At 42.6% G+C, this 10,787-nt stretch overlaps 1 protein-coding gene across 1 annotated transcript; it reads left to right on the forward strand.

The window, feature by feature from the left end:
• Nucleotides 1-373: 373 nt before the first annotated feature.
• LOC136519994 (asparagine synthetase [glutamine-hydrolyzing] 2) lies at nt 374-9,987 on the forward strand. Its single transcript, XM_066513396.1, has 14 exons — nt 374-608; nt 5,184-5,322; nt 5,679-5,774; nt 5,910-6,051; nt 6,999-7,094; nt 7,197-7,291; nt 7,732-7,893; nt 8,069-8,149; nt 8,229-8,450; nt 8,595-8,729; nt 8,844-8,924; nt 9,022-9,108; nt 9,191-9,298; nt 9,454-9,987. Exons 1-14 carry the CDS (start codon nt 529-531, stop codon nt 9,703-9,705), a joined length of 1,776 nt encoding a protein of 591 aa, XP_066369493.1. The 5' UTR covers nt 374-528; the 3' UTR covers nt 9,706-9,987.
• Nucleotides 9,988-10,787: the final 800 nt, after the last annotated feature.

A 10,787-nucleotide genomic window follows, 5' to 3' on the forward strand; every position in this document is an offset into this window, starting at 1 on the left:
AGCCAAAAGCACCAGCCGCCTTCTTGGTGGGGGCGCCACTGGAGCCTCCAACTAAGGGTGCGTTTAGATCCAAAATTTTTTGGATTTTGGCTCAATGTAGCATTTCGTTTGTATTTAGTAATTAGTGTCTAATTATGGACTAATTAGGTTCAAAAGTTTCGTCTCGCGATTTCTTGACCAACTGTGTAATTAGTTTTTTTTTCGTCTACATTTAGTACTCTATGCATGTGCCGCAAGATTTGATGTGACAGTTACTATGCAAAATTTTTTGGCAACTAAACGGGGCCTAAGACACAGATCCGACGGCCGAGATGCCGTGATTACCCTGCAAAGCCCTAATTAGATTCCCCTTCCCTGCCTAAACCTCCCATTTCGCCGTCCGTGACGCGAGAGACCTCTTCGCATCCCAACGCGGCGCGGCGCTTTTGGGGGCGGAAGCGACACGGGCGCCGGGGCTGGTGGTGGTGCTAGCACTAGCAGGCAGCAGCAGGCGACGCTAGGCGAGAGCCCGAGCCGGAGCAGGCCACCATGTGCGGCATCCTCGCCGTCCTCGGCGTCGCCGACGCCTCCCTCGCCAAGCGCTCCCGCATCATTGAGCTCTCGCGCAGGTATGGCGCGGCACCCCACTGTCTCGCCGCCCCATCTCCATCTCTGCCTTTTGTGTGGCTTAAACGCGGCCCCGCCCCTCCCCCGCCCCCGCGCCCTGGCCCCGGGCGGGTTATTGGCTTATTGCGGCCGTTTGAGGAGAGGGCGGAGGAAATTTGGTGGCGGGTTGGGATAGTAGAGTACATACAGCACCTTTGGGCAAACGGGATATCTCTGGTTTTTCGAACCCTCTAGTCCAGTTGTCGTTTCAATTTATATTAACAGCTGTAAAGGACCAGCGATATGTGGTCAACTTTTGCAAAACGTAGTATCTGTCTCCGAGAATTTAGGAATGAGCTGTGGTGAATGATAGATGCTTAATTTTTCCGAGGGCCGCTGTAGCGCGACAGGGCGTGCCTATGTCGTGAGAGAAATTGGGAGGACCAGATTTTCAAAATGCAACTGGTATCTGCCTACATAGATGTATTTCTGTGAGGTTACAGTCCTTCAAGTGTTCACTTCGAAATGAATATGTGTTTATTCAAGAATAGTAATGGGTGTGTACATGCACGTTTCATCTGCAGAAAATGCATGTTGATGGCTTTAAATGTAAATTGTTTGAATTTGAGTAAAATGTAGCATGTATAGATACACTTGATGTCCAGCAACAGGCTTCTGGGGTTTATCTAGCTAGTGCTTGTGGTGGCAAGCGTGGAGGTTTTGGTTCACGATTCCTCTTGTGGAGATTATGATTTCAAACACAAAACATCTCCTTCTAATTGCAAATATAAATTATTGTAAACTTAAGTACATCAACAACAACAACAACAACAACAAAGTCTTTAAGTCCCAAACAAGTTGGGGTAGGCTAGAGTTGAAACCCATCAGAAGCAATCAAGGTTCAGGCACGTGAATAGCTGTCTTCCAAGCACTCCTATCTAAGGCTAAGTCTTTGGGTATATTCCATCCTTTCAAGTCTCCTTTTATTGCTTCTACCCAAGTTAACTTCGGTCTTCCTCTGCCTCTCTTCATGTTACTATCCTAACTTAGGATTCCGCTCCGCACCGGTGCATCTGGAGGTCTCCGTTGCACATGTCCAAACCATCTCAACCGGTGTTGGACAAGCTTTTCTTCAATTGGCGCTACCCCAAATCTCTCACGTATATCATCGTTCCGAACTCGATCCCTTCTTGTATGACCGCAAATCCAACGCAACATACGCATTTCCGCGACACTTAGCTGTTGAACATGTCGTCTTTTCGTAGGCCAACATTCTGCACCATACAACATAGCAGGTCTAATCGCCGTCCTATAAAACTTGCCTTTTAGCTTCTGTGGTACCCTTTTGTCACATAGGACACCAGACGCTTGCCGCCACTTCATCCACCCTGCTTTGATTCTATGGCTAACATCTTCATCAATATCCCCGTCCCTCTGTAGCATTGATCCTAAATATCGAAAGGTATCCTTCCTAGGCACTACTTGACCTTCCAAACTAACATCTTCCTCCTCCCGAGTAGTAGTGCCGAAGTCACATCTCATATACTCAGTTTTAGTTCTACTGAGCCTAAAACCTTTGGACTCCAAAGTCTCCCGCCATAACTCCAGTTTCTGGTTCACTCCTGTCCGGCTTTCATCAACTAGCACTACATCGTCCGCGAAAAGCATACACCAAGGGATGTCCCCTTGTATGTCCCTTGTGACCTCATTCATCACTAAAGCAAACAAATAAGGGCTCAAAGCTGACCCTTGATGTAGTCCTATCCTAATCGGGAAGTCATCTGTGTCTCCATCACTTGTTCGAACTCTAGTCACAACATTATTGTACATGTCCTTAATGAGCCCGACGTACTTCGTTGGGACTTTATGTTTGTCCAAAGCCCACCACATAACATTCCTTGGTATTTTATCATAAGCCTTCTCCAAGTCAATAAAAACCATGTGTAGGTCCTTCTTCTTCTCCCTATATCGCTCCATAACTTGTCTTACTAAGAAAATGGCTTTCATAGTTGATCTTCCGGGCATGAAACCAAATTGGTTCATAGAGACCCGCGTTATTGCTCTCAAGCGATGCTCGATAACTCTCTCCCATAGCTTCATAGTATGGCTCATCAACTTAATTCCCTGGTAATTCGTACAACTTTGAATATCCCCTTTATTCTTGTAGATCGGTATCAATATACTTCTCCTCCACTCATCAGGCATCTTGTTCGATCGAAAAATATGGATGAACAACTTGGTTAGCCATACTATAGCTATGTTCCCGAGGCATCTCCACACCTCGATTGGGATACCATCCGGTCCCATCGCCTTACCTCCTTTCATCCTTTTCAACGCCTCTCTGACTTCAGATTCTTGGATTCTCCGCACAAAGCGCCTATTGGTGTCATCAAAAGAGTCATCCAACTGAAAGGTTGTGTCCATATTCTCACCATTGAACAATTTGTCAAAATACTCTTGCCATCGATGTCGGATCTCATCCTCCTTCACCAAGAGATGCTCCCTTTCATCCTTAATGCACTTAACTTGGTTGAAGTCCCGTGTCTTTCTCTCACGAACCCTAGCCATCCTATAAATGTCCTTCTCTCCTTCCTTCGTACTCAAATGTTGGTAAAGATCCTCGTACGCTCTACCCTTTGCCACATTTACAGCTTGCTTTGCAGTCTTCTTTGCCACCTTGTACTTCTCTATGTTGTCCACACTCCTGTCATGGTACAAGCGTCTATAGCATTCTTTCTTCTCCTTAATAGCCCTTTGGACTTCCTCGTTCCACCACCAAGTATCTTTAGCCTCGCGTCCGCTTCCTTTGGTTACTCCACACACCTCTGAGGCTACCTTCCGAATGTTGGTTGCCATCTTGTCCCACATGTTGTTTATGTCGTCTTCTTCCTTCCAAGCGCCCTCTTTGATAACCCTTTCTCTGAATACCTCTGACGTCTCCCCTTTCAGTTTCCACCACTTTGTTCTTTCGATCTTAGCTTGTTTATCCCTACGGGCACGCACCTGAAAACGAAAATCTGCCATCAAAAGCTTATGTTGAGAAACAACACACTCTCCTGGTATCACCTTGCAATCCAAGCATGCTCGTTTGTCCTTTCTTCTTGCGAGGACAAAGTCAATCTGGCTATAGTGTTGTCCGCTACTAAAGGTCACTAGATGAGATTCTCTCTTTCTAAAGAAAGTGTTGGCTATCATCAGGTCAAAAGCTACCGCGAAGTCCAGAACTTCCTCCCCCTCCTGATTCCTACTACCATACCCAAAACCTCCATGAACTGCCTCGAAACCTGCACTTGTAGTACCTACATGCCCATTAAGATCTCCTCGTATAAAAAGCTTCTCACTACTAAGTATAGCTCTAACCAGGCCATCTAAGTCTTCCCAGAACTGTCTCTTAGCACTCTCGTCGAGGCCTACTTGGGGGGCATACGCACTAATTACGTTCAAGACCATATCACCAACGACAAGCTTGACTAAGATAATCCTATCTCCTTGCCTTCTCACTCCCACCACACCATTCTTGAGGCTCTTATCAATCAAAACTCCTACTCCATTTCTATTCGCGACTGTCCCTGTGTACCAAAGCTTAAAACCTGTATTGTCCACCTCCTTCGCCTTCTGACCCTTTCATTTAGTCTCTTGAACGCATAATATATTTACACGCCTCCTAGTCGCGGTATCAACTAATTCTCTTAACTTACCTGTAAGTGACCCTACATTCCAACTACCTAAACGGATCCTAGTTGGTTCGACTAGCTTCCTTACCCTTCGCACCCGTCGACTCAGATGCGAAGACCCTTGCTCATTTTTCACTACACCCGGGCGCCGATGTAGCGCGCCACTAAGGAAGCGACGACCCGATCTTTGGTCACTTGACACCATGCCCAGATCACGATACGGCGCGTCACGGGGGTAACGACCCGGCCCTTGCCCATTTAACACCATACCCGGGTTCCGATATGGCGCGTCGCTAAGAGGGTTACGCCCCAACGATTTTCTTTCGGGTTTCATCTCCATTAAAGTGGCTAAGTTTTTACATTGGCTCGCCACGCCTAACACAACCCTCCTCCTTTACCAGGGCTTGGGACCTGCTATGCTGAGACACCAAAGGCGCCCCACCATAGGCGGAGTAAACTTAAGTACATAAATTACAAATTTAGAGGATATGGCTGGGTTGCCTAAAATTTTCTTTGTCAGTGATTTATATGACTCATTTAGCAAGTTAGAAGAGGAGTAAAAGAGAAAAGTTGCCTAGAAGTTCCACAGTTGGCCTATGATTAGAGAAAAACTGAGAAGCAGCAGTTTATAGAGGCAATTACTGTGCAGCTTTGGTCCTGCTTCTGTAAGCACACAATTGTAGAGTTACCCTTTTTGAATTTGACTTAATCTTCTTTTAGACTAAATAGCTGTTGATTGTAGAACACAAATTAGTGCCATCTTACTGAAATCTGAAATGAGAGCCAGATGTCTCTTTACTTCAGCGAATATAATTTGTTTGTGCCTTTTTTTTTGTGGTAGAGCGTTCTTAGGAATTACAGGGTGCTTGTTATAAATTTGTTATACACATGCACCCCACTGAAATGAAGTTCATAATTTTGTAGGTTACGGCACCGAGGGCCTGATTGGAGCGGTTTGCACTGTCATCAGGATTGCTACCTTGCACACCAGCGGTTGGCTATTATTGATCCTACATCTGGAGACCAGCCGTTGTACAATGAGGACAAAACAGTTGTTGTAACGGTCTGTATCTGGATTAGAAATACAATTTCACTGTATCCACTCATTTCTTTATGCTAACTGCAGAGTTCGCAACAAATTGTTTAATTGTTCTGCCTGTGGTAACTGTCATTTGTTTCCAAAAGTCTGTCATGCCCATAAATAGTGATCAAAGGAATCGATCAAAGGATCCCAATACCGTGAAAGAGAAACTTCCCAGATCTAGGGAGGCTTAGCAAATGCCCTCATTGAGCTGAGTGCAACTTAATGTGGCATGATATTAACCCACCAGAAGTCTTGATTTAATTAAATCAACTAGAGGAAATATGCTTTTATTTTTGTATAGTTACTTCATTTTATCTTCTGGTTGTCATTTCCAGGTGAACGGAGAGATCTATAACCATGAAGAATTGAAAGCTAAGTTGAAAACTCATGAATTCCAAACTCGCAGTGATTGTGAAGTTATAGCCCATCTTGTAAGTTGCATATCTATACCCATTTAACAGTGGCATAGCTTTTACCAACAATTTCATTATCCATCGAAGCATCACCCTCTGTTATAAAGTTATTTAATCTTGGCATTGAGACCTTTTAATATTTCCTTTACACAGTACGAAGAATATGGGGAAGAATTTGTGGATATGTTGGATGGAATGTTCTCCTTTGTTCTTCTTGATACACGTGATAAAAGCTTCATGGCAGCTCGTGATGCTATTGGCATCTGCCCTTTATACATGGGATGGGGTCTTGATGGTATGTAAAGCAAATCAGCTGATTGTTTTGTCCTTCCGAAGAAAATCAGGCATGAATTATGTTTTTGATTCATTTCACAAATAAAACTTCTAGGATCAGTTTCATAAAACTACTACTTGAGGCATCCATTTCATAACTCACAACAATTTGCATGGGCCTTCTATTTCTGTGACTGGCAGGTGGGTCCAATGAAGGTTTGTGAAACTGAGGGCACAAGTAGTAGTTGTACCATGAAACTGATCTTAAAGTTGTAGTTCTTTGATAGTTTGATGCAATTAGTTGTAATTTTGTGAAATGAATTCTATGCTTTTCCTTCTCAAACATAATGTTCTGGAATTTGTCAATGGCTTGCTTTGGTAACTACTGTTGCAGTGGTCAATCGTGCTTGAAGTTATGGTCCACATTCGTAACGGGAAATGTCCAGTTACTGCCAAGAACCTCCTGGCATGTTCTCTAGTTCCTGTTAGAGAGATACCACACAGAACACTTAATTTAAGTTTGAATGCTGATCTCTTAGTAAACTGAAATATAGAAACACCGTTAGCAAGCCCTTAGGCAACGATGAACTATGTGTTGTTCGTGCTGGTATGAGCCTACTTTCTTCATGCAAGAAAGATGACAGCCTGGCTCTTTTGGAAGTTCTGGTTTTGATTACCAGTCTGGCAGCAGGATTCTCCTGAATCTGATGTAGAACCATGTTAAAGTTCATTCTGTCGTCCAAAAGCAAAAGCAGGAAAAATGACTGTATTATGTTATTTAGGGGGCTATGTACTTATTTGGATAAGTGTTCATTCCTCTGATATTTGATATATCTGGAACTTTCCTTTTCTTCATCTTGGAAAATATGCAGTGTGGTGTTGACACCAACTCAATTCGTAACTATTTGTCTTTTCTGGATTCAGATTAGCTGCTACTTGAGATTAATTCATAGTGTGCTATGTTATCAGGATCAGTCTGGTTTGCTTCAGAGATGAAGGCTTTGAGCGATGATTGTGAACGCTTCATAACCTTCCCCCCTGGGCATCTCTACTCCAGCAAAACAGGTTGACTTATCTAGCAGACTGTCTCATCCTGCACATAAACCAGAATAGAGTTTTCAGATCCTGAAGCAAAAGTGCAATCTAAGTTTTTTGTATCCTTCCTAGGTGGTCTAAGGAGATGGTACAACCCACCATGGTTTTCAGAGACGATCCCTTCAACCCCTTACAATGCTCTCTTCCTCCGGGAGATGTTTGAGAAGGCATGTGTCTTTCCTGATACCATGTACTACTTTCATACCCGTTGATACATAAAATATAGTTGATATCTATCTGTTCACTCGTCTTTTTCTCTGTCTCCTTGTTTTTTTACATCTTTTGACACATATAGTAATAATGCATTTGATATATTTATGTATGCAATATTTGTTGTCAGGATAACTATTTGAATTTTGTTTCGTCACTTCATGCTTATATTCTATGTTAATGCCTCTGATTAGGTAATGCCTAATTGCTTATCCATGTATTAGTTGATTTTGTTGTGCAATGGGAATTCCAGTTGCTGTGTTGTGCTGTAGTCAAAATGATGATTCGATGTGTTCATTTCTGCAGTAACAGTACGATTTTCTATAGCTGACATGTTCAATGCCTGTTTGTTTTTCTAAATTATTTTGATTACTGATATTATCTTTCACTTCTGCAGGCTGTTATTAAGAGGCTGATGACTGATGTGCCATTTGGTGTGCTTTTATCTGGTGGACTTGATTCTTCTTTGGTTGCATCTGTTGCTTCACGGCACTTAAACGAAACAAAGGTTGCCAGGCAGTGGGGAAATAAATTGCATACATTCTGTATAGGCTTGAAGGTAAGTTTCTTGTTTACCGTCATCACAGAGCATCGTGTTCACTTCAGCCATCATTCCAGTTCTAACTTGTTTTCTTGTTGCTATGAGTATTTTGACAAAATAAGGAATATCTACTGGGAGTGATATAAGCAGTGGGGACAATGTGATGAAATTCTTCTGTTTTTGTCCTTTGTAGGGTTCTCCTGATCTTAAAGCTGCTAAGGAAGTTGCAAATTACCTCGGCACTGTACATCATGAGTTCCACTTCACAGTGCAGGTTCTCCATTTGATTTTCTGTACACTACAGGGAAAAAAACCTTTTAAATTGTATATTTATTGTTTTAAAAAAATACCAGGAGGGGATTGATGCCTTGGAGGAAGTCATCTACCATGTTGAGACATATGATGTTACAACAATCAGAGCGAGTACCCCAATGTTTTTGATGTCACGCAAAATCAAATCTTTGGGGGTGAAGATGGTTATTTCTGGAGAAGGTTCAGATGAAATTTTTGGTGGTTACCTTTATTTTCACAAGGCACCAAACAAGAAAGAATTCCATGAGGAAACATGTCGGAAGGTAAAGATATTTTTTACTGGTAATGTTATGACCAAAGTTTTGGCCAATCATTTAAAGCAGAGTAGCACATTCATGTTGTCTCTTTCGGTTCAGCTGCTTAGTCATTCAATCTTGCTCACAAGATGTCTTTTGAATGCTCTTTAGATAAAAGCACTACATCTGTATGATTGCTTGAGAGCTAACAAATCAACTTCTGCCTGGGGTGTTGAGGCTCGTGTTCCATTCCTTGACAAAAGTTTCATCAATGTAGCAATGGACATTGATCCTGAATGGAAGATGGTATGTTGCCATGTGTAACAATAATATCAAGATATCTAATTTCACTGTAATTCATTTCTTTGATTCTAACCAGCATGATTCCTTTCTAGTGACTATTGCCTTGTAAAATTTTAGATAAACCGTGACCTCGGTCGAATTGAGAAATGGGTTATCCGTAATGCATTTGATGATGAGGAGCGGCCCTATTTACCTAAGGTTGGAGAAGTTGCTCTTGTTATTTTTGCAATGTTACTTGAATACTTTCTAAATCCCATATGCTGTAACTTATATAGGTTCTATTTTCTGCAAATAGCACATTCTTTACAGGCAAAAGGAACAGTTCAGTGATGGTGTCGGGTATAGTTGGATCGATGGATTGAAGGACCATGCCAACGAACATGTATGCCGTATTTTCTTTGTTGAACCTCTCAGGAAGTTGGTCCTTGTTGAACGCGCAGTTGATGTTTATTATTGCATTTCAGGTCACAGATTCCATGATGTTGAATGCTAGCTTTGTTTACCCAGAGAACACACCCACAACAAAAGAAGGGTACTACTACAGAATGATATTCGAGAAATTCTTCCCCAAGGTTTGTAAGATATACATTGCACCTGTAAAGCTATTTTGGTCTGCGTTAAAAAAACCCTTTGGTCTGTAATAATCCATGCCTTGCCAAAAAAAAACACCTTGCTATTTGGGTCTGGAATAATCTTCACCATGAAATAATTCTTTTGATTATTACAGCCTGCAGCAAGGTCGACTGTTCCTGGAGGGCCTAGTGTGGCATGCAGCACCGCCAAAGCTGTTGAATGGGACGCATCCTGGTCCAAGAACCTTGATCCATCTGGGCGTGCTGCTCTGGGTGTTCACGATGCTGCGTATGAAGATACTCCAGGGGAAGCTCCTGCCTCTGCTGATCCGGTCTCAGACAAGGGCCTTCGTCCAGCTATTGGTGAAAGCCTAGTGACACCCGTTGCTTCAGCCACAGCTGTCTAACCTTCTGTTTATCACACAGCAATGCTCGAACAGCAAAGGTTGTGCATTGCTTGTTTCAGTTTCCTTCAGATCATGTTGTTTGTTCCATCAGCAAGCAATGGAGACATGCTTGTGCTCCATGCTTGGCTGCATCATGTTTGTTTTTTTATTATGGACTGAAAAGACAACACAGCTTTGTAAATGTTCGTCACTGTGACCAATTTCCTTTGGTTGTTTATGTGATTTGCAGATTGCAGTGGTTAGTATATCTGTCGGACTCCCACCACTTGGGATTGTTTGTGACGTGTGAGCACATTTATCTTTTCTTTTCTTCAATCAAGGTTTACATTTCCTAATCTGGAGCGGTGATAGAAAACTACCCAAGAACAGAACCTAGGTAGAATATGAACTTTTCCGTAGATAGACGTATCAATACTATGGATGAATAGTCTAAAAAAAATACTATGGATGAATACCCATCACCTTGCAGGAGTGAATGCATGCACATCTAGAAAAAAAGACACTTTATCGAAAATCCTTTTTTGCTTATTTTCAGCTTGTTCGGGAGGCCGTATCGTGTCGTTGATTATTTACTGCTGGCTGGTTTGGTGTGAGAGAAAAACACTGTTTCTGGCTGGAAATTTACGATCGTTTACGAGCAAGCGAACAGGCTATTTTTCCCCCACGCTTCGCTAGCCCTACCAGTTTGTATAACAAAGTCAACACTCGAGCAAACGACGCGCATCGTGCTCTAATTTCTGTACTTTGAGTTTGTGACACATGAATTTTTTTTTCGCAATTTTTGCACACAGCGGTGTAGGTACTCCCCCCCCCCCCCCCCCGACGACGAAGAGCACAACAGTGTGGCAGACGTCCACTTGGACTATCTTGAAGATTTTTTGGGGGGATATTTATTTTACTGATGATCCCTGAAGAAGGCCAAGGGATTGGAGCCTTTTCCCTGTGTACCATTAAAAAAGATGGTATTTTTCTACAGGCCACTAAAAAGTTCGGACTTAACTAGGTGCCATGACACTTTATTTCTTTGCCCCCCAAGCCATTCAGTCCACGTTCTGTTTGGTTTTGATAGTTTCAAAGCCCTG

The sequence above is a fragment of the Miscanthus floridulus genome, chromosome 18 (assembly GCF_019320115.1).
Source record: "Miscanthus floridulus cultivar M001 chromosome 18, ASM1932011v1, whole genome shotgun sequence".
NCBI lineage: Eukaryota > Viridiplantae > Streptophyta > Magnoliopsida > Poales > Poaceae > Miscanthus > Miscanthus floridulus.

Bases quoted from the DNA above. Each gene is read 5' to 3' on its own strand.
- LOC136519994 (XM_066513396.1), top strand. From the start codon at position 529: ATGTGCGGCATCCTCGCCGTCCTCGGCGTCGCCGACGCCTCCCTCGCC. The intron at 5,775-5,909 runs GTAAGTTGCATA...TCCTTTACACAG, and splicing joins GTGAAGTTATAGCCCATCTT to TACGAAGAATATGGGGAAGA. The intron at 8,451-8,594 runs GTAAAGATATTT...AATGCTCTTTAG, and splicing joins ATGAGGAAACATGTCGGAAG to ATAAAAGCACTACATCTGTA.